The sequence below is a fragment of the Symphalangus syndactylus genome, chromosome 14 (assembly GCF_028878055.3).
Source record: "Symphalangus syndactylus isolate Jambi chromosome 14, NHGRI_mSymSyn1-v2.1_pri, whole genome shotgun sequence".
Classification (NCBI taxonomy): domain Eukaryota; kingdom Metazoa; phylum Chordata; class Mammalia; order Primates; family Hylobatidae; genus Symphalangus; species Symphalangus syndactylus.
This window is the reverse complement of record NC_072436.2, coordinates 77,618,364-77,643,105: the sequence shown is the minus strand read 5'-3', so window position 1 is coordinate 77,643,105 and position 24,742 is coordinate 77,618,364. Positions and strand designations below refer to the sequence as shown.

The following is a 24,742-nucleotide window of genomic DNA, read 5'->3' as shown; positions in this document are numbered from 1 at the left end:
CGCCCAGCTAATTTTTTGTATTTTTAGTAGAGACAGGGTTTCACTATGTTGGCCAGGCTGGTCCCAAACTCCTGACCTCGTTATCCACCCACCTCTGCCTCCCAAAGTGCTGGTATTAGAGGAGTGAGCCACCGCGCCCAGCATTCGAAACATTTTTATTTAAAAATACAGATGCTAATGTATAGAAACAACTGGATGCATTACTGACCCTTGTTAGGTCCTTCATCTTGGAGACAGAGCTGTCCAATTGAATAGTCATGAACCTTACTTTCATTGTTATGCAGGCTTACAAAGTTGTGCTTTCAAATCATTGGCCATTCCCTTGTGGAGACATTGCCAGTTCCTCCTCTCCTCCTTCCTCCTTCCTCTTTCCTCCTTCCTCCTCCTCCTCCTTCTTCTTCTTTTTCTTTTTGACAGAATCTCACTCTGTCGCACAGGCTGGAGTGCAATGGCGCGATCTCGGCTCACTGCAACCTCCGCCTCCCAGGTTCAAGCGATCCTCTTGCCTCAGCCTCCTGCATAGCTTGACTACAGACATGCACCACCACGCTCAGGTTATTTTTGTATTTTTAGTGGAGATGGGGTTTCACCATGTTGGCCAGGCTGATCTCGAACTCCTGACCTCAGGTGATCCGCCTGCCTTTGCCTCCCAAAGTGCTGGGATCACAGACATGAGCCACCGCACCTGGCCGACATTGCCAGTTCTTCTAGTGTATGGTAGATTATTAAGTCTTTCTTTTAGTTACTCATGTTTTTAACACTTTTCATAGGCCTGTAGGTGGCTTGCATAAGAAAACAACATATATAGTCATTGTATCTGTTCCCTATCCCCACTTGTCACTTCTGAGCTGAAATGTGAAAAGTATTCATGCACTCAAAGGAGCTATCTCATCAGAAAAAGTTTACAGTGTAAGTTAAAGAAAACCTGTTGAGTTGATACCTATTTTTTTAAAAACATCAGAGGCCAGGCACAGTGGCTCACACCTGTAATCCTAGCATTTTGGGAGGCTGAGGCAGGCAGATCACCTGAGGTCAGGAGTTCGAGACCAGCCTGGCCAATATGTCAGAACCCCATCTCTACTAAATATTCAATAATTAGCTGGGCATGGTGGTGTGCACCTGTAATCCCAGCTACAGAGGAGGCTGAGGCAAGAGAATCACTAGAACCCTGGGCAGTGAAGGTTGTAGTGAGCCGAGATGACACCACTGCACTCCAACCTGGACAACATAGCAAGACTCTGTATCAAATAATAATAGTAATAAATTAGATATTTTTAGATGCTTAATATTACTAATTAATGTTTGTAATGTTTGCTTAATTGTTTGGTTTTCTGTAAAGGTTTTTTGTTTTGTTTTAATGGAATTTGGAGGAATTTTTTAGAGAAACAAAGATTAATTAAAATAGTGTGATTATTTTTATAGCTGTGTAGCTTTACAGGATAAGATTTGATACAAATATATATACATAAACAGTTATTTTCCTAAGGAAAGACAGTGGACTTTACCTGTAAAAATGAAAGTATATAAGTTAGTTTTATCCTCTGTGTTTAAACTAGTGACACTGATACATGAATTCACAGTATACAGAGTTGCAAACATCTGGCTTGTCAGTGTCCCTTGTACTTACTGACTGGTTGTAGACTGCTCTTCTACTCTTTACCCACCCCAAAGCCAACCAATCCCATGCCCCCAGTGCCAGTTCACTCTGAATTAATAGCACCACTTGGTGGCCAAAACTAGGAATTGTGTCAAGCACTAACATTTCTTCCCTACTAGCATGTTGTCCTCCACATTAGACACTTCTGAACTGGAACCTGACAGATCTCTTCATGGCTGTATCTGTTGTGCTTTTGAAGGATCTAGCTCCATAAGGAAAGTTAAAGATATAAGTCAAGGAAGACATTTAGACTGATATAATTATTTCAAAAATGAGTTTATTATAAATTTTAGTGCTTTAAAAAATTAGAGATAGTTTTATATTTCAGGTATAAAAATTTTCTAGAGAAATGAATTATTAAAAGTCATAAATATTTTATTTTCTTACAAGAATAAAATTAGAGGGAGCCAAGGCCAGGTCTGGTGGTTCATACCTGTAATCCAAGCACTTTGGGAGGCCAAAGTGGGAGGATCAGCCAGTCGCGGTGGCTCACGCCTGTAATCCCAACACTTTGGGGGGCCGAGGTGGGCAGATCACGAGGTCAGGAGTTCGAGACCAGCCTGGCCAACATGGTGAAACCCCGTCTCTACTAAAAACACAAAAATTAGCCAGGCGTGGTGGCGGATGCCTGTAATCCCAGCTACTTGGGAGGCTGAGGCACAAGAATCACTTGAACTCGGGAGGTGGAGATTGCAGTGAGCCAAGACTGCACCATTGCACTGCAGCCTAGATGACAAGAGCGAGACTCCGTCTCAAAAAGAACAAAAAACAAAACAAAAAAAAAATGGGAAGATCACTTGAGCCTAGGTGTTCAAGACCAGCTGGGCAACATAGCAATACCCTGTCTCTATAAATAACTTAAAAATGAGCTGAGCATGGTGGCATGTGCTTGTGGTCCCAACTACTCAGGAGCCTGAGGCAGGAGGATTGCCTGAAGCCAGGAGGTCAAGGCTATAGTGAGCTGTGATGATGCCACTGTATTCTTGCCTTGGCAAAACAGCAAGACCCTGTCTCAAAAAAAAAAAAAAAAGTTAGATGGAGTCAAAATTTAACACTTTTAAGACCATTTGTTTTTACTCAAATGCTTATTTTGAATCAAAGTTATACTGAACATTGCTATTCAAAAGTAGAATACTGGTTGGGCATGGTGGTTCACACCTGTAATCCCAATGCTTTGGAAGGCTGAGGTAGGAGGATTGCTTGAGCCCAGCCTGGGCAACAGAGTGAAACCCCATGTCTACAAAAAATTTAAAAATTAGCCAGGCATGGTGTTGTGCACCTGTAGTCTCAGCTACTCAGGAGGCTGAGGCAGGAGGATTGCTTGACCCCAGAAGTTCAAGGTTACAGTGAGCTATGATCACTCTCCTGAATTCTAGCCTGGGCAACAGAGCGAGATCTACTCTGGGAAAAAAAAAAAAAAAAGTAGAATACCATTCTAGAAAAAAGTACTACACATTCATAAAGCCAACAAAGTTTGGTTTTAGATAATGGACTTTCATTAAAAGATTAGTTTTCATCATTTGTAGATGATAAAATGTTTTCTTTAAAATCATCCTACAAAATTGTTAGTGTAGATTAGGTAGATATTTTGCTAAACTCTGAAACATGTAATTTGATTTGATGGCAACAAGTATGGGAAATGAAAAGAAGTACTGTGTCAACAGATGTGTTGTGAGGACTAAACAGATTTTAGACAGGGTTTTGATCTGTCACCCAGGCTAGATTGCTTTGATGCAGTCATAGCTCACTGCAGCCTCCATCTCTTGGGCTCAGGCAATCCTCCCGCCTCAGGCTCTGAGTGGCTGGTACTACAGGTGCACACCACCACACCCAGCTTACTAACTTTTTTTATTTTTAGTAGAGACAAAGCCTTGCTATGTTCAGGCTGGTCTTGAACTCCTGAGCTTAAATGATCCTGTCACTTCGGCCACCCAAAGTGCTAGGATTATAGGCGTGAGGCTCTGGCCCTTTTTAAATGGGCTGTAGCTTTGGAGAGAAGGGAAAGGATATTACAACACAAGGACATAAAGCTAACTGCTTGAGATTGACCCATAAGATTTGTGCCAGAATCTGAGATAAATTATTGGGGTACCATGATATTCTTCATTCTACAGGGTATTTAAAAATTTATATCATGATAAAAGGGGCAACTGAACATATCCTGGGGATTAAGTTGAGGAGAAATATGAAAATAACTTAATCCTTGGGAATTTTAGAGATTCTGGGAGTCACATGTTAGATTTTCTCTAGACTTCTAACTGAACAAAATGGCAATTAGCACAAGGATCTTTGGAATACACTTAACAGAACATGTGTAACCTTGGAAAGGGGAATGTCTAATGGAGGGTTTGCAACTGAGTAACTGCTTTAAGAAAAGAAAAATGGGTAATGGGTAGTTGATGGGTTTGGGTGCATTGAGGGGATTTAAAAAGGCAGAATGCTGTTAGGATGCATTTTGGTTGATTGGTTCAGTAAAATGAATATGTAAAGACATTAGAAATATGCTCAATGAAACTAACAACTTCAGACTTGCACTGAGTTGCCCAACATATTTACTTCTGTGGATAGTCCTTTCTAATGCTTGCATAGGCAGTCAGAAAAACTCTGACACTCTGCTGGGAGGAATCACCATGCCTTGCTCTATCAATAATTCTAGGAGTCAAGAGAGGATACTGAAGTTTGAATAATGAATGTGGCTCTCTACCTTGTGTGTGTGTGTGTGTGTGTGTGTGTGTGTAGAGAGAGAGAGCAAGACAGAATAATAGCAATATCGTATTACTTACATAGCATTTATTCACCATGAGCCTGGCACTATTCTAAGTGCTTTACATATTTGAATTCATTTAATCTTCACAAAACTCTATGAAGTAGTACCATTGTTTCCTTTTTACAGATGAGGAAACTGAGTCTTAGGGAGAGTAAATAACCTACACAAGTTCATATAGCTCTTAAAGAGCATAGCTGGACTTGAATGTATCCTGATAATCCAGTGCTAGGCAGAGTATTCTTGCTTGGCCATTTTCATTGAATGCCCATTTCCATTGCCTCAGATGGAATCACAGGTAACTTGTAGTTACCCAAGAAGTGAACAGGTCTCTTCTAGGGATCCCATTTTTGTAAGATATCATATACCAATGTATAATTCAAGGATCTTATGGACATGTTTGCATAGGAAGAAAGGCTGACTCCTCTTATGAAGAATGGTATGCTGCTCTGACATCATTGCTAAGTCCCAATGGCATGCACATGGGAAGACTAAATGAAATCCCCTCTGTTATGGATGAACTAAGTGAACAGCATGAGGGTTTTCTTGTTTATCAGCATTTTGAAAGTTTTTTTGTGTTCATTTGTTTATCAGAGCCACTCTGAAGGCTTTGTCAAGGTTGGCCTGAATTCTAAATAAAGAGTCTGTTCTGGTAAGACTGATTACCTATGAGTCCTTAAGTGTCAAGTGGGTGGCTAAGAGTAGTGGCTCACAAGACAAACTGGCTGCATCTGAGGCCTGGTTCCACCACTGACTAGCTATATGACTTGAGGTAAATTATATAACCTCATTAAACAGTTGATGCTATTATCATCATCATCATCATCATTACCATTATTATTCCCAGCCTATAAGAAAGTTATTGGTTGTCAGTGATCTGATGAAGGAAATACATGACAGTCTCTTTGAGACATTCTTGTTCTCAACTTCAGGAAATGGCAATACAGAGCCAAGTTCGTTATGAGTGTACTCTAGTGAAGATAATGTGTACCCACATGAAGAGAATGGTTCTCCAGAGAACCACTGAGGGGCACTGGATGTGGTATTATAGTGTTGAAATTCACACTATTCACCTGGCCTGATCTGGAAGAACAGCATTTATTGCATTTGGTTTCAAGGTGTTGTGTTAATTGTTGAAATCCTGTTCAAGTTAGAAAGCTGCTGGAGAAGGATCTACACTGTCCTGCTTTGCTTAGGCTTCTGTGGTTTGAGAACAAATGTGGGTGCGGGCTGCAAGTGGGGAGGCATAATTCCCATCAGCTCTACCCTATAGATATTTAGGAAGGTGCATATGAGGACATTATGTTAAGTGAAATAGGGCTGGCACAGAAAGACAAATATCATATGACCTTACTTATATTTATAATCTAAAAAGATTGAACTTGTCGACGTAGAGAGCACAATGGTGGTTACCGGGGGAGCTAAGATGGTAGGGGAGGTAGGGGTAAGGTCAGGGAAGATGTTGGTGAAAGGATACAAAATTTCAGTTCGATAGGAGGAATAAGTTAACCAAATCTATTGTACAATGTGGTGAGTATATGTTTTTGTTTGTTCGTTTGTTTGTTTTTCAGTGACAGGATCTCACTATGTTGCCCATGCTGGCCTTGAACTCTTGGGCTCAAGCGATCCTCCTGTCTTGGCCTCTGAAAGTGCTGGGATTACAGGCATGAGCCACCATACCTGGGCTTTAACAGTGTATTATACTTCAAAATTGCTAAGAGACTTGATTTTAAGTGTTCTTACCACAAAAAAAAAAGTATATAATGTAATCCATATGTTAATTACCATAGTTTAGACATTCCACAGTGTTTACCTATTTCAAAACATGGACATGATAAATATATACTCTTTTTGTCAATTAAATAAGTAAATGAGAAGGTACATAGGAAGGATATATCACAGTGTTACCTGGTTATCTGAACCCAAGCATGATCAAAGCAGGAATACAGTGGAAAAGAAACTTACTGTGCAGGCAGCTAATTTAGGGTTGAACTCATCCCTTATTGGAAACCGGAGGCTCTGGAGACACCCTGGGTATGATATTTTAAGCACTTTTAAAGACTTTTTTTTTTTTAAGAGTTTTGGTCTTGCTATGTTCCACAGGCTGGCCTTGAACTTCTAGGCTCCAGTGATCCTCCCACCTCAGCCTCCTGAGTACCTGATACTGTAGGCATGCTCCACCACCTTCTGCCAATTTTGTAGAGACTTTAAGCCACACTGGAGCAGGTTACCTACAAGAGTAGTTGTCCGACTGCATAATACATCTTTGGAGAAACCCTTTATTAGGAAGGAACATATCTGGAACACATTTAAAGCCTATCTGTCTGAATTTGTATTTCTATATTTTAAAAATTATATATATTTAATTTTCCATACTTTCAGTAGAATCTAATCACAGTCTCACCTGACATTTAGTAAATAAGCTATTTCATCTACACTGACAATTTCATAAGCTGCTTTTAAAGGTGCTGTGCTTTTAACATCCAAATATCTTCCTATAAAAATGATGAAAACTTACTTTCCCACTGAAGCTTTTTGCTTTGTAAATATTTGATATTCTGTTGTCGTCATTCTTTTCTTCAAATTACATCAATTTGTACTTCATATTGTAATTCTCATTTTTTAAACTTTATATTCATAACCAGCAAACTTGTAGATGTGTTCCATTAGTCCATAATTTTCAATCTTAAAATGTACCTTTTTTATTTTTTGATATTAACCAGTATTCCATTATCTACTTTTTTTTTAAGTCTCTAAAACCCACTGTCAATAACTAGACTACCATTGTTTGGAGCACAGCCCCACTGTTGTGTTACCATAGCTGTGGCTATCTTTTGTAGGCAGCAGTGGCACTGCTGACCCAGTAGGGCATCTGCTTTGTTTTTCCAGCTGCAGAGATGGGTTTGTACTGATTCACCCACATTTTTCACCTATCCTGCATATGACCAATGGAACACTAACTATAGACTTCGTTATGGGAGCCAAGATTAAAAATACAATTTGTGTCCGTGAAATTGTTTACAGATTTACCCTTGATCTAGCTATCCCTGGTTATGTCTGTCTCCATACTAGACTATGCGGCCTGTGAGGGCAGAGACCACATCTTGGTTATTTTGTATCTCCAGTTCCTGCCTCAGGGCTATATACACCATCATCACCCCCTTCATTATTATCATCATAGCTTGTAGTCTTGGGTTCTGCACTAAGTACTTTATGTGGATTTTCTCAATTCTTACAACAATCGTGAAGTAAGTAATACCATTATCCATATAGAGATGAAGAAACTGAGGTTTAGAGAGTTTCAATAATTAGTCTGAGATCAAGGGGCTCAATTTTTTTTTAAAAGCTCAACTGAACAAAAGCTATATTGTTTTTTGTTTTTGAGATGAAGTCTTGCTCTGTCGCCCAGGCTAGAGTGCAGTGGCGCAGTCTCAGCTCACAACCTTCACCTCCCAGATTCAAGCGATTCTTCTGCCTCAGCCTCCCGAGTAGCTAGGATTACAGGCACATGCCACCATGCCTGGCCAATTTTTTTGTATTTTTAATAGAGATGGGGTTTCACCATGTTGGTCAGGCTGGTCTCAAACTCCTGACCTCAGGTGATCTGCCCACCTCAGCCTCCCAAAGTGCTGGGATTACAGGCATGAGCCACCATGCCCAGCCAGCAGAAGCCATATTGGGTGTGGATGCAATGTTCATCTTATTTGCATTATATTCAGAATGACTGATCTAACCAGCCACGAAACTATAGATAGTATATAATTATATATCATGCTTGACTCTACCAGAATTTATAGTTATATCTACAAGAGTTTCTCAGAATTAATGTAAGTAAACATTCATAATATGCTCCTTAATTTATAAGAGGTCTTTATTCTAAAGTTCATTTATGAGTCAGTTGTTCTATCATGTGTATCCAAATAACCTAAATAAAGATGAACCCCATTCTCCCAATGAGAATATCCTCCCTGAAATTTTGGGCTACATGAATGTATAAATGTTTATGAATATCTGTTTTAATATTTAGCTATATATATATATACACACAGTTATTTAAAAATCACATCTTAAAATACATTAACGTAGAAATATTGCTTTTCTCCACTTCCGCTTTTTTTTTTCTTTTTTTTTTGAAACGGAGTCTCGCTCTATCGCCCAGGCTGGAGTGCAGTGGTGCGATCTCGGCTCACTGAAAGCTCCGCCTCCCAGGTTCACACCATTCTCCTGCCTCAGCCTCCCAAGTAGCTGGGACTACAGGCGCCCACCACCACACCCAGCTAATTTTTTTTTTCGTATTTTTAGTAGAGACAGGGTTTCACTGTGTTAGCCAGGGTGGTCTTGATTTCCTGACCTAATGATCTGCCCGCCTTGGCATCCCAAAGTGCTGGGATTACAGGTGTGAACCACCATGCCCAGCCTTTTCTTTCTTTTTTTTTTTTTTTTTTGAGGTGGAGTTTCGCTGTGTCACCCAGGCTGGAGTGCAGTGGTGTGGTCTCGGCTCACTGCAACCTCCGCCTCTTAGGTTCAAGTGATTCTCCTGCCTTGGCCTCCTGAGTAGCTGGGATCACAGGCATGTGCCACCATGCCCAGCTAATTTTTTGTATTTTTAGTAGAGACAGGGTTTCACCATGTTGGCCAGCCCAGTCTCGAACTCCTGACCTCAGGTGATCCACCCACCTCGGCCTCCCAAAGTGCTGAGATTGCAGGCATGAGCCACTGTGCCCAGCTTCTACTCCCACTTTTAAAGAAATTATTTTATTCAACTATTCATGTTCATCTTTGATATTAATATATCTGTCACTTCTAGAGCCACTTGAGTCATTCCCATGACATGACTGTGAGAAGGCTGTAGGACAGGGAGTGGATAGAAGGGAGTAGGCCAGATGCAGCCCAAACAAAAAGGCCTTCAGGAGAGTGGAGAGCTGGCAGAGGGAGGCATCCATCTGTAAGGGAAGCTTACAATTCAAGTTTGCCCCTTACTAGAGGTCGCTTAATTGATTCTCCAAGAAGACTACTGTCTATCCAGTAGAATTATGTCTGTAAAAGTGACTGACTGTATTTTATCCTATTTTACAAAATACATTAAATGTACCTTAAAAAATAATACAGCTTTGGAGTTCTGAGTGTTTTAACTTTAGTCAAATGCTCATCTGTAGATGGTCAAGATAGTCATGCATTACCTGAAATGTGAGTCATTTACCTTTAAAGGCTCTTAGCAACAAAAAGTTATGGATGCATCATAATCCCATATGTAATTTTTAAAAAAATACTAAACTATTAGCCGGGCACAGTATCTCACACCTGTAATCCCAGCACTTTGGAAGGCCGAGGTGGGCAGATCATTTGAAGCCAGCAGTGTGAGACTAGCCTGGCCACCATGGCGAAACCCCATGTCTACTGAAAATACAAAAATCAGCCAGATGTGGTGGCGCACACCTGTGATCCCAGCAACACGAGAGGCTGAGGCAGGAGAATTGTTTGAACCCTGGAGGTGGAGATTGCAGTGGGCTGAGATCATGTCACTGCACTTCAGCCTGGGTGACAGAACAAGACCCTGTCTCAAAACAAAATACAAAAACAAAAAAAAACCCTAAGCTATAAGTAAATATAAATAATTTTATCAGTTATAATTTTTTCCATAATGACTACCTTGATGCTTTTTTATTTCTGCCTTAACTTTGTGTTTAGTTTGTTACCTTTTGAGAAATCCAGTGCTGACCTTCAGTATAAAAAAGGTCAGTTCAAGCATTAGGAGATATACCTAATGTAAATGACGAGTTAACAGGTGCAGCACACCAACATGGCACATGTATACATATGTAACAAACCTGTACATTGTGCACATGTACCCTAGAACTTAAAGTATAATTAATAAATAAATAAATAAAAAGAAATGATTTTTAAAAAGAAAAAAAAAAGGTCAGTTCAGGCTGGGCATGGTGCCTCACGCCTGTAATCCCAGCGCTTTGGGAGGCCCAGGTGGGTGGATCATGAGGTCAGGAAATCAAGACCATCCTGGCTAACATGGTGAAACCCTGTCTCTACTGAAAATACAAAAAATTAGCTGGGCGTGGTGGTGGGCGCCTGTAGTCCCAGCTACTTGGAGGCTGAGGCAGGAGAATTGTTTGAACCCAGGAGGCAGAGGTTGCAGTGAGCCAAGATCGCACCACTGCACTCCAGCCTGGGCAACAGAGCGAGACTCTGTCTCAAAAAAAAAAAAAAGTCATTTCAGACCCCATTAAGGAGTGAGAAGTTGGTGCAAGAAGACTGCTGTAAACTTCCAACCTTTAGAAATAGCTTCTTCCTATGTGTAAGTTTATTGAGGAAGAATTTTGGTGAAGTTGTCTGTGCCTCCTCCTGTAGAAAGTCCATGCATAGGGGTCTGTTAGAAGTCATGTGTAGAAAGTTGCTACCTCACATCTGTCCCTACATTCTATCTTAGCAAACGGGTAAATATAAGATACGTGTGAGAGAGTATGGCAGTTTTTCTTTTGCTTCAACCAAAGGAGACAGGATATTTCCCAAAGTTTGTACTCTTAATATTGTAAATATGTCAGGCTGAGCAAATGGTTTTAAGACAATTAAACTGCTGAAAACATCAAGATTATGAGATTCTTCCATATTGATGCTGTTTGAGGATATTGTTGGATCAGAAACATTTGTAGTAAAATTTATTTTCATAATATAGCTCTATTTCCTAAGTTTAAATATTTTCTAAAACTGAGGCACTGGAGTCCTGCAGTAATGTTGGCTTTGGAGTTAATGTCTACATGACCCTACATAACTGCACCAAATTCATCTCTTTCATCCATTAAATACCAGTTACTTGGATACCCTCATGTATCATATGTCTTTTTGTCATATGTCTTTGAAAGGTCATAATCATATTCTTATAATCACCATCAGAACAATTTGTAATGGCAGGTTTTTTTGTTTTTGTGTTTGGTTTAGCTTTGCTATGTTGTGTCCTTTAAGGGCTATATGTGATTACTACTCAGCCATCACCACTATGGGGCTACATCAAGATTTCAGCATTCTTTAATGATTTCATGGTAGAAAATCTTGAATTTGTATACTTGTATAACAGCAGCCTACATTTATATGTATTTAGTCTTTCCCATTGAATTTGTCCTCAGCTAAAATTGTTTTGTTCCTTATTTTGCATTTATATAAGAATTCACTGTCTAAAATATATCTTTATAAATAGATAATTTTATGGTGAAAGATTAATTAGGAAAAGCTAATGAGAAGACAGTTTTTAAAACATTCATAATTTCTGGTTTTTGACATCACTTATTCATTTTAAAACTTACGTTGAAAATACTACTTCTGAAAAAATAAGTAAAAATTACATACAGATGCTTGGATAAATGAATGAATTGCTAAATAAAAATAATAACTTTGAAGATTTCTTGGAAGATATGTAATATAAAGTAGTTGATATTGTCAGTTAACACTGACTACTGCATGTAGTGCTCTGCATCATGTGCTTCTGTCAAGTGGTTTTTGTTAACTGTGTGATAAGAAGAATAATTTGAAGTTATATTTACAAATAGTTACTTTTCCTGCCATTATCATCATCCTTGATTATTTAATAATTTTTAAAAATCATACTCTAGCTGCAATAACGGATTAAAAGAAAAAACTGACTTTAAGGATTGTGATATCGAAATAGATGTTACATTGTCTTGGAGGCAAAATAAAAACAAGTTTTTAAGGAAACAAAGTAGGAAAAAATATTACCAGAGATTATATTAAGTAGTCCAATACTTTAAAATGTTAAGGCTAAAACTAGTTAAGTAGTTTTTATGTTTTTATTGATAATTTATTTATAATAAATGTGAGGTACTATGTTTTAAAATATAGTGTAACAACTCAGCCATGCTTTCACGTTTTAGTAATTGTATACTATACTATATTATTTTGTCATTTTTAATTTCAAAATGGCTTTCAGTAGTGTACGTCTTGAATTTTCTAAATGGTGAAACTGAAAAAAAATTTTAAAAAGCATTATTGTTGGTCTAGGTGACAAAAATGTGGTTGTAATTACAAATTAAAGATAATTTTGAAAAAGAGGCAGTTAACCAGGTTAGGTTAAATAAGATTAAACGATTTATGGCCATTTTATAAAATAATGACAGTCTTCATTTTAAGCTACAATGTAAAGTGCTTTATTCTGAGATTAGGTATTGTGGCAGAAGCTAAAACTGCCTTTTTTTCTAACAGTGCCAGAATACAACCTCTTTTTCTTTTTGCACTAACAAGACGGCTTTACCACCACAGCCCACTCTAAGTAATTAAATCAATCCTTTGTACTTACCGTATTCTCCTCTAGTGACGGTACTAGATCTGATTATATGCTTCATGCATATTCAAAGTACCGCACTGACAGCTCTTTAATGAGCTCTTACTTAATCAGTATGAACAATGTTCATCTTGTTCTTTTTTTCCTCATGCATTAGAGCTACGAACAGTTGGGAAAAATGAAACATCCAGCATTCATTTGAAAAATATATTGTACTTTGAAAAGTGTCTAAGCTGAGGAAGTTGCATTCTGCCCTTTAAAAGTCTGATGGACAAATTGGATTACTAGTATTGGATTAAATAACAAATGGTTAGAGGAGAAATGAGAAAAGCTCACTGTGATCACAGGCTTTAATATTTTTTGTTACTTATAAAGCTAAAGGGGTCTTTAACCAGTTATTAAAGTCAGGATTAATTTGTAATGGTTCAACTTACTGGCTTTTAAAAGCTTTTTAAATTTGAAAAATTTGAGAGCCCTAAAAACAATTGTGTAATGATGTATTAGAAGAAATTTTAATTTTTTTAGTATTAGGTTAAGTATAGATGTCCATCATTTTATACTATCGCAGATAAGGATTTGGTGATACAGAATTGATTTATCTTCAAATATGTTTTTCCAATTAAATACTCTGTGAAGCAATGAGTAATGTGTCCTTAAATATTTCTTATTGTTAGGCTTATTTCCTTCTAAAACATGAGATTCTTTTGTTATTAGTCATTTCGTAACAGTTAGAGGAAGGGGATCTCTTATTCTTCACTAGAATTCATAGGCATAAGTTAAACTGAAAATAACACAGTACCACATCAATATTGTTATTCTGAAGGAAGCTGTCTTCCATTGAAGAAAATGATGCTAATTTAAGAGTAGGCTGGTTGCTTCTAGTATTGCCTGAAAACCTCAAATTATAGGTTAAGTTAAATGCAAAAGAAAGTTTTAATAAGTCTATATTTTTAGAAATCACATAGGTTATGAACACAAGAATTAAGTCTTTAATTGGAAAGTTAAATATCATAAAATCTACACCTATTAATATTGCACACATGTGGCATTTCACTGATCAAAAAGGCCTTCACCAGGGTACAATTGGCCTTTTTCCAAATTGCAAGCTTTTTCTCAGCTTTTTCTTTTTACTCTTTCTTCTTTTGTTGCTACCCAGGGATTTGTGCCTATCGCAGCCTGTATCACATGACCAGTGTCAAGACATCACATGGTCCAAAGTGAATACAAAACCAGCTACCCTAAAAGAGAGATTAAAAATACTGTAAAACAATAAAGACTTTTGTTCAGACTCTTAAAAGAATCTATCCTAAGTCGGCTTCGTACCATTAGTTTTAACAGCATTAAATGAAGGCACATATTCTCAACTATTCTCCCTACTGGTAAACAACAGCTATCTATTTTATAGGGATGCTCTGAAATACATGTTTAATCCCTTACACACAGATTAGCTTTTTATATTCTATTTGTATTCTAAAAATTATTTAAATTTGTATTAATGTAGAAATATTTAAATAAATTATGGTATGCTCATAATTTATGCAAGCACTATAAAGAATGAGATAGATATTTGGACAATATGACAGAACAAATCATAGATGAATATGTAATATGAGCTCTTATGTTAAAAAAAATGTATGTGTCTATAGATACAGTATATACACGTGTGATAGACATAGCTATCAATGTGGTCTGGAAGGAGATATGTTAAACTATAATCATACTTACCTCTGGAGAAGGGAAGTGTGGGGTTGGTGGAAGAGGGCTCTCCTTGACATTTTACTTGAAAAGAAAATCAAACTTAGGGAATAATAATCTGAGGGGAATTATTTAATTTTAATAGATATTTAAATTAACCTTATGAATGCCATACAGAAGTTAGACTGAAATATTAAATAATAGCTTAGCAAAACAATAAACCAGTCATGGGAAAAATTCAGGAAATAAACATTGAAGAATTAGAAATTCGACTAGGTATAATTTGAAGGGAGAGAAAGGAAGATAGGAAAATTAATATTTTTCTTCAATGTAATTGTGGCCTACCTCTACATGAACAAATGACAAATATATACTATATTATAATCCCTAATATGGATTATATTGGCCTTTGTGAGGAAGTGGCAGGGTGGTATTAGATGATGGGATGGATATTAGCGATGGGGAATTTTAAGTATCTCCTATGTACAATCAGTTATAATCTAAAATGTTCAGTTGTCACTCTGCTCACATGTTTTCTGAACATCATGATGTTCATTAAATTTTTTTTTCATAGGTAGCTGTGGGTATTTTTTTGTAGCCTGGTCATTTACAGTGTATTTAGTAATTTATAAGTAGTCTACCCTATTAGGGATGATGAGTTCCAAAATGTCATATATATTACATATCTCTAGTTTACTTTTGGGGAGGAAAATAAGAAAATAGCAAGTTGTTACAAATGGAAGCTTTCACACAATCTCTGGACTTCCCTGATCTTCCTGCTAGTCTTATGAGTCTCATAATGATTTTTTAATTTTTTTTTTAATCATGACCATATGTCTCTCAGCACTGTGAGTTCCTTATTGAAACATAATAGCAAGTCAGCCTCTAGGGAGAATTTAAAAGGCAGGACATTTTGCTTACTGTACTTAGTGTTAATATGATCTATAGGTATGTTCACGGAGAGTAAAATATGCATGCCGAATAATATCACCTTAAGAAGACTGACTTTTCTTTTTTCAGGACTTGGACTTTAACCTTCTTATAAGCAGTTTAATATACAGTATTAGAATAACTAAAATGTTTTCTATGTTTAAAAAATTCTGTGCTAAACTATTATTTGGCTTGTATAACATCATATAGTAAGAGGTAACTCTTCCTGAATTATAGGAAGGAACACAGAAGAAGAAGAAGCTATGATGCAGGAATGGTTTATGTTAGTTAATAAGAAAAATGCCTTAATAAGGAGAATGAATCAGCTCTCTCTTCTGTAAGTACTCATCATTATGCTTGTTTTGCCTACAACATTGATAAATCTTAGGCCTCTTGTTATTGCCTTCTTTGGGATTTCATATTTATTCGGTATTTTCCCTTTCCTTAGCAATTACATGTTTTATAAAAAAATAAAAAATAGTATATGACAGTTTTCATCTTATAAGAATTTTTAAATGGAACAATAGACACTGAAAAAGTGTTTATTATACAGAAAGCCAAGGAATATAAACAATTATTGTATTTAAGAAATAAATCACTTATACAAGGAAAGGAAGTTTGGTTTATATTGAGAGAGGGCAAGATAAATAAAATTAAAGTTTATTTAACAACAAATTCTAAGTTAAATAAAATAACTCTTAATAAGGACAAAAGTACATTTATAGTCTCAGGTGATGTTATTCTAAATTTTGGGATAAAAGATCAGTTACTAAAACAAAAGTGACCTTTTTGTGATTATAAGAATTACAGTACAATGGAGTCTAGACAAAATGTAAGCATTCTTAGTTGTTAGCATTTTAGTTCACCGGAGGACTTAAGCATGTTCCTTTCTGCTCACTAGCAGTATTCTTCTAGTATGCCACCTAGTGTGAGAATGAGCAGGCTTACGTGGTTTATTTTAGTGAAAAAGTCTAATTTCATAATTTCTGCCATGCCTGAACTTGATAAAAGAGCTACGAAGAAGCACAAAACTTAACAAATCCTGAATTGTGGTCTCTGTATTAAATTTGCACTGCTGGTACTTTCATGTTTCTTGTATTCTTTTCATATGGAGTTTTGGAAAAAAAGAGATTATAAATTATGAAAAATATTTTAGAAAATAGCCTTATACTTGGCATTTACTACAAGAAGCAATGAAGAAAGTGAGTAATTATCCTCAGATTAAAATATACCTATGTAACATTCAGAATTGAAGGAGGAAAATAATAGCACTAGTAAATACTCGACTGAGGAAGGTTTTAGGTTTGTGTATCATTCATTTGGAGTGGCTTAAAGTTAAAGAGAAAAGTCAGTTATGAGTCCTAAAATCAATGTAACCTAAAGGTTCTTTTAAGTGTTTAATGATTTAGTAATTAGCATATTGATGAACTTTTGCAACTTGCCCAGGGAAAAAGAACATGATTTAGAACGACGGTATGAGCTGCTGAACCGGGAATTGCGGGCAATGCTAGCCATTGAAGGTAAGAAATGCTATGGTGTGGTGAGGTATGTGACGTGTCAGTTGTCAAAGAGATTTAAAGAATATAATACACTTCTGGTCTTACTACATCTGGTGTACTAGGGACCTTCCGGAATTGCAAATAAATGCCGTGGAGTCAGAAAGCAGTATCCATATAAACTTAAAGACCCTAATTCAGATAGATAATCATTATGTTTGCTATTAATAATAGCAGAAAATTGTCTTAAGTTTTGATTCAGTAAGCTTATATGTCCATAAAATGGAAAATATAAGGAGTTGATTGATTTAATTACATTTTACTTAAGTGCGATTTAAAGTTGTTTCCACTGGGGAGGTTTGGAAAAGATTTATCATTTTGATTTTTTACATCCAGACTCTAAATTTTGCTTTAATATTTAATTGATGTCAACATTGAAATATATCCGTGTTCAGTCTACTACAGTTCTTAAGATTCCAACTTGTATTAAGTGAGTATCTGGGCAAAGATTGGCATAAGAGATAAATGAAACAGTTTCATGCTTTTCATAAAGTTTTTAAATGAATTATATAGTAATCCTATGTATGGTTCATATATCAGTAAACATCAGCTAGCTTATCTGGCATTTACTATATATATTTTTTTTAATTCTTAGGTGTTTTATAATGCTGTTCTCCTTATATCTCAGTTGAAAATGTCTTATAGTTCAAAGATGTCTGCTTAAAAGCTAATCCTTTGGGCTCTGTAAAATGGACCTTTAGTCTAATCAATGCAAACCGATTTTCCTATTCTATATTGACCTCTTAACCCATTGACTGTCCATGGTAATTTTGTTCTTCACCTGATAAGGTACCTGATCCATAATAAGTCAATTCTAATTAGTTCAGAAACTGGAAATTTAAGTACATAAGGGAAAGCCAAGTGAAGCCTTATATTCTTAAAACATTTTAATAAATATTGTCATCAAAGTGCATGCTATTTGTCTAAATACTATCATATATGCTTGTAGACATTTCATTTTTAGTTACTTTTATATTCATAAACTCATTTGATAAATATCACTGGCAACATTTGTATATCCTCATTTAGAAATCTGATTTACTTTATTTTGAAAGGCTTCAGTTAGCCAATTTCCTTCAAGTGGCTACCCAGATGTATCAAATTATAGCATTGATAATGACTATAAAATTTGTCAAAATTATTTAAGAAGTTCTGTGAAACTTGCCATTGAAATAAAGTGCACAACTATACTAAATGATATTTTTCCTCTTGATATAGTTTTTGTAGTCATGGTATAGTCTTCAAAAGAGCAAAATAGTAAGTTGAAAAGTAGGCACAGCAAATACTATTTATATTATATATATGTATATATAATATATAATGTTTATATATAGTATATATAATACATATAACTCGTCAGTTTATTATAGATTCATTGTACACTACACTCAACACAATATTCTTTACATTTTTATCTACGCTTTCACGTATAAAAAGATAAACTATCCCCAAAATACAGCTTGATACAATACAGTTGACTTTAAGATAGATATTGGTTCTAACCCCAAAACCAATATAACCAAATACCTGTCTTAAAAGCAGGGCCATGACACATTAAATAATTCAATTTCATCAGCAGTCCTATCCCTATATACCAGATTTACAGTGTTAAGTAATCTACTATTTTATCTGCCTGACCTGCTTGCACATACAGAAAAGCAGTAGAAAGTCATATATTTGAAGAAAAGTGGAAAAATATTTTTAAAACAGTTTTACTACAGTTGTTAGTGTTTTGCATTATCTTTCTCTTTTGTGTTTTAAATACATTGTCTGTGTATATATGACTGTGCCTTAAATCTCTCGGCCAGTTTCCATTGCTGGTTGAGGGGAAAAGGCGACTTGAGAAAAGGAGTAGCCTGTTGATTACAAATAAAGATACTGTCTTAAGAAAGAGGCCTGCCCCACTAGCCTGGGCAGTACATGGGCTGGGCTGTCCCAGAGAGGTGGTGATCACTGTGAAGATCAGCTCTGTGAAGACAGTGTCCTCTGAGCCAACCCTTAGAGTGGACACACATTCAGATGAATAGCCTTTTCGAGTGTTAACACACCACAGAAAAAAACATATGAATAAGCAACAGTAGTTGGTTTTGTTTTGCTTTCTTTTGTTTTAAAGTTCATTTCTCTTTTCCCATCCCTCCTACTTAGTAGCCATAAGATGGTTTTAGTAATAAATAAACTAAAATCTTTTCAAATAAATCTGCTGCTGAAACCATTCACCAGGAGAATAGCATAGAATATTGATAACCATAGCACATTGAAAGAAATATTAACAGCTTGGTTTGAGAGCAAAATATAATATTCAATACATCCATTCTAAGAATCCATAATCACTTTGGCCTGTCTTTTACCCTTTTTTTCCTGAGGTGTTTTTCATAGCAGGAGTTTCACTCTACTGAACTAAGTTGTAGGATCCCTCAAACTAACAAATATCTTTTAGATACTTTTCCTATAGTTTTTTTTGTTCCAGATTATTTAATGCCCCCTCAAGAAAGATAAATTCATTTCTCCACACATTGGGGTGGGCTTTTAGAAAGTGGTATGTTCATTTTCTGCACAAAAAATGGATCTTCTCTAGGATTTTGTACATCTTGATTTATTCTTGGCTTAGAGTTTGAAGTGGGTGCTCTTCTAAAGGGATTTATGCATAGGTTCACTATTTTTGTAGTTATGGTTTATATGATAAGCTTTTTATATTTAAAATCAATATGTAATCCTGTGGAGGAGCTTATCCCCTAAAACCCCATTTGTAAATCTATTTTAGCTTTGTTACACAGTACAGCCACAGTCTTCCATAGATTGATTAGGTACAGCGGTAGAATCCTATCAAATGGCCTGTTCTGATGATGATGCAAACTCTTTCAGGATTGCTAGTTGACTGGAACTAAAGATAAGACTTGACTGCAATCCCCCAATGTGCTCTTTACAAAACTAGTGTTAATTTTCATCAAAGTGCCAGGCTTATTTATAGTGGCAAGGTTGAAGGTTTACTACAAGAACTTTAGGTCCTTTCTATTAAAGTGTTTATAGGTATTTCTCTTGCCTTTTTTCAAGGTAATTATCAACTTCAGCAAATAAACTGAATCAGGGAGTGAATAATTGGCCCTATATATAAAAAAGAGTTTTTTAAACTAACAAAACAGCTCAGTGCAGATGGACATAAACAGAATCTCTTTATTTCAACACTTTGGCTCAAATGCAGCATCAAAACTTAATCCTATTTGTTACGAGAGGATATGGCTTTTGTAGCAAAAGTACACTGGAATCTTTAAATTAATCAGAACCCACATTGTAGTTTGTCCAAGCCAAAGTCAGTGCAGTTAGGCTTGAACATGCGAATGTGAATCTTGATCAATTTTAAATGTAATACTACATTTTTTAAAAAAGATAAAAATGGTTTGCTTAATTTCTCAAATTAGCATTCAAATATATATGTATGTGTATGTATACATATGTATGAGTTTGTGTACATGTATATTATATAATTTATTCCCATTATGAGAAAACAAACATGAAGTAAAAGTATAGTTTTGCTAATGTAAACTCTATTCACTGCACATTGCTATTTCCTGTACAGTTGACTAATATTTTGTAGACAGATATTAATGTAGCACTGTAATGACAGATTTAATATTTTAAAATCCTATAAATTTATGCTGGGATATTTTAAATTCTAATGTCATTTAAATTTGACTCTGAAATGATTAAAATTACCTAAATATTCTTAATTTTTAAAAGATTTCATTACAGTTATAGAAAATGTCATTACTGAGCTAGGGAAAAGTTAAGATATTTTAAATTACTCAATACTTCAAAGGTTAAAATTTTCTTTAATGTCCTCTTTTATCCATTTTGTTAAAGTCCTAATTTTTTCAATATTAATGAAATCTTGGTATTTTTAATTACTAATTAAAGCCTTAAAAGCAACTGGTCAAGTTCAGAGAAGGAATAATTAAGAAAATTATATGTGTTGTTAAAATTTATGTTTTCTTGGTTTAATTTTTTTAAATATAATTTTCAATTTAATTCTATTTTTGAAAATTTATTCAATTGTAAAGCTGTTAGCAAAATGTTTTGGAAGTAAATAATTATAAATCAAAGCTTATAATCAGAATGATTTCTTGAGGTTGGAAGTGAAAAAAAATAATATTCATTAAACTAGTAATCTTAATATAAAATTTAGTCTCAAATCTATTACACGTTTAGGTTTTTTCTCAAATAATATTTCGAGAATTATAGTTACCTGAAATTAGACTAGATGACCTTTAAGATCTTTCCAACCTGGAGACCCTATTAATTTACCTGCTGAATAAGACTGATTTAAGAACAAGAACCAGATTAAAAAATTTTCCAGCATTCCTGTCCTCAGTTGCATTTAAATCCAAAGAATAAAATTGTGATATATATGGCTGCTCTTCAATTTTGCTGTTTGTTATTTTTTAAATTATTATATTCAAAGAAACCCTTTCCAAATAGTTTCTGTATTCATCTCCATGCTATAGAATATTTCATTTTTAAAATAAAAATGTAATAGTGATCAGTTATTTAATGTATTTGTGTGATGTTTTATATCGAATGTGGATAATTAACATATAGCATGTTTCATATAAATATGTATGTATGTGTTAGAGCTTATAATGAAAGAAATAGTGATAAATTGAATAAAACATTCTAGCTTTTTGCTGCTTTTCTAACCTTTATTGCATGATGATGCATCTAATTTTTAATTTGTAAATACAAGATAGAATTCCCTCTAGCACCATTTGCTTTCATAAAGCTGCTGAGCAGTTTGCTGTCTTGAATAAATTTTGCTTTGGAGGGGGTCGGGGGGGATTTGAACCAGCACATTCTTGTGTGGTTTGTGAAGATTCACATGGTAACCAGCGGTGTGCATTGTTAGGTTTATCTGAATAAGCACCAGCCATGTGAGTTTTAACATGATTGCCCAGGGCAATGGAGAGAGAAGAGAGAAACCCGAAAGGATTGCACTTCTCTCTGTTTTTTTGGAAAGTGCATTTGCTGGGGGAGGGGGCTGCAGGAGTCAGTGGCCATGGTTCTTTTTTTTTTTTTTTTTTAAGCTGGTGTCCTGTTTCCCTCTAGGTCCTCATTTGTTCTGCTATCTGCCTCATCATCTACTTCTTCTTTTCATTGTTTACCTTCCTAATGAGGGAGGCGGGGTAGACTGGGGGTTGATTGACAGCTAGAAGCCCTTACAGTCTGGCCAGAGAGCAGTTGGCTTTGGTTTCAAAAGTGTTTTAAATGTTCGATTTGGTCCTGTTTTTATTAAATGAAACTGCTGCTCATCTTAAGGAAATCATCAGACCAGCAAAGATTAGGAAATATATTATTGGGGTCTAAAACCTTCAAAAAAAAAAAAAACGCCCCCCATCCATGGAAAGAGCACTGCCCATCGGGTTTTCCAACCTTTATCATAGGGTTTCAAAAAGAAATATGTAATTTTTCCTTTGCAAAAGTGCTTTGATTTGAAACCACCCAGCAAACGTCTCCAAAAGAAAACTGGCTGTGATGCGATCGAGAGCTGCAGTGTAATATTGCAGAGCAAATTTATTTTTTACTTCAAAGAAAAATGCTAATTAGCCGATTCACTACTTTTAAAGTTATTGTGAAGCATATGGCGCCCAGTGTGAGATACATCCAACTGCTAAAATAGAGCGAAGAGGAAATTAGCGAAGAATGGGCTGTTTGGGGTGAGAGTGGGGGTGGGGGAGGAGGATAGGTTCTCAGGCAGATTCTCTAGCCTTTTCAGAATAATTTTATCGCCCATCACTGTTTCCCGCCTCCTCATTTACCCACTTCCCCCACTACCAACCCCTGGGCCAACCTCTTCTGGGCCTCTAGCTCCCCTCCCCCACTTTGGCTGGATTCAGGTGCGCACCTCAGGCTAGCCGCCGGTTCACACCTGGTTCTAAGCAGGTTCCAACCCTGCCGCAGCTATCTCCATTCACAGGATCTATTTAGGAAGTAGAGTTTTAGAGAGGAAGCCTTCACCACAACAGCCAAACTCCCCAGAAAACAGTATCTAGTGGCCCTGTAGTGTGGTTTGCTGAGAAATATAAGGAAACTGGAAAAGGCGGGAAGGGGAGGGCGGGGGGCCGGGTGTTCAGAGGCCCTGCCGGTGGCTAACTAGCCTCCCGTCTTCTGCAGACTGGCAGAAGACCGAGGCCCAGAAGCGACGCGAGCAGCTTCTGCTAGATGAGCTGGTGGCCCTGGTGAACAAGCGCGATGCGCTGGTCAGGGACCTGGACGCGCAGGAGAAGCAGTGAGTGGGCAGTGGGGTCGGGTCGAGGCTGGGCCACCTGCCGAGGGGCCGAGAAGTGTGCGGAAAGTTCAATCCAGAGGTCGCGGGAGGGCCGGGGCAGACTCCCGCTGGCCTGGTGCTCCCCATTCCCGCTGGGGATCCAAATACTGGGCGACGGGGGAGTGCTGCTCTGCCCTCCACGAAGAAAAATAATTTTGTTTCCTGTTTGTCCTGTTTGTCTGACATCCAGGGCCGAAGAAGAAGATGAGCATTTGGAGCGAACTCTGGAGCAAAACAAAGGCAAGATGGCCAAGAAAGAGGAGAAATGTGTTCTTCAGTAGCCATCAGATCAGAAAGAATCTCTCCCAACATTTTAGAGTCTTGGTTCCCAGAGCAGAAAAAGTCAGACTCATTGTTGATTTAAAACTTTTAACATTTTGTTTGGCTGGATTGTACTACTTTACCACCACCACCTTTTCCCTCCCTCCTTTCCAAATAATCTACAGAACTCCAAAATAGCTTCGTTTAAGGATTTTTTTGTGAGTTAACAATTTCCTTGAAATCCTGTGAAATAGATTTGCACAGACACCTTGTGAGTGATTGGTATTGGAGGTGTTCAAGAAACTGTTCAAAAAAGAACAAAAACACTTCCCTCGTTATTTTCTCTCATTTTTTGATGGGAGGAAAATTTGAAACATTATTCTTGTTGTTGTTGGTAATAGCATAATGACAGTGGGAGGGGGGTACAGGGGATAAGAAAAATGTCATGATTTTTTTCCAGTCCTGCCATATGTAACACTTACTCTGTTACCTAAATTTTATAGTTAGATCATATCCAATCTACTTATTAAACTGTGTTCTATTTACCAGTGGAGTTTTTCTGCAGTGGTTGCGTTTCGCTGTAAGGATAATGGAGTTCCTCTCCTCTGCTTTCCTCAGAGGATGGTCCTTTAACATAGCCAGAAACAAGCCCTGTGGTTTGAAGGTGAGCTGTGAGGATAGGACTAATTGATATGCACCAGTTTACAAAGACAGTCTTATCATCCGAGAATACACCATCTTTTTCTCTGGATAATTATTTCTTACATCATGCTTGATTCCTACATTTTGTTGGGTCTCAACATTGGCTCACAAATGCTGTTAATATTTATTCTGTATTGATAAAAAGTCTGTCTTGCCACTACAAGTAAATCCCCCATTTAATATTTTCTTCTTTAGCATAGCACTGTCATTTTTTGTGAAAATGGTTATGTTTATTTATTACAATACTGAGTCATATATAAATTTTCAATAAAAGCAGAAACTTTCTTACCTTAAACACGGCTGCTACTTTCTTGCAATGAAAACTTGACATTGGTTTGAATGGAAGTTTGTCTATCCATAAGACTTTTCATGTGGAAAATGGTCCTCTGGAACTTAGGGCAGGATACTGGGCTGCATTTGAAGCTGAATAAGTTTACACCATCCCAGAGGGGGCCCTGCTGACACACGAATGCGAATTGAAAAGTAATTAGTCATATTCTTAAGCAGTATAAACTATCAAGTCTTTTGTCAAGCGTAATCTCTGCTAAAGATTTGA

General features: G+C 36.5%; 1 protein-coding gene across 28 annotated transcripts in view; it reads left to right on the top strand.

The window, feature by feature from the left end:
- The window catches only part of EHBP1 (EH domain binding protein 1), a 387,904-nt gene extending 363,423 nt beyond the window's left edge, over positions 1–24,481 (top strand). For all 28 annotated transcript variants that reach the window (XM_055241558.1, XM_055241565.2, XM_055241553.2 and 25 more), the window contains 4 exons: positions 15,589–15,688; positions 16,798–16,871; positions 23,070–23,184; positions 23,414–24,481. In XM_055241558.1, the coding sequence (XP_055097533.1) occupies positions 15,589–15,688; positions 16,798–16,871; positions 23,070–23,184; positions 23,414–23,504 (380 nt within the window). In that variant the 3' untranslated portion in view covers positions 23,505–24,481. The remainder of the gene's footprint in view (positions 1–15,588; positions 15,689–16,797; positions 16,872–23,069; positions 23,185–23,413) is intronic.
- Positions 24,482–24,742: the final 261 nt, after the last annotated feature.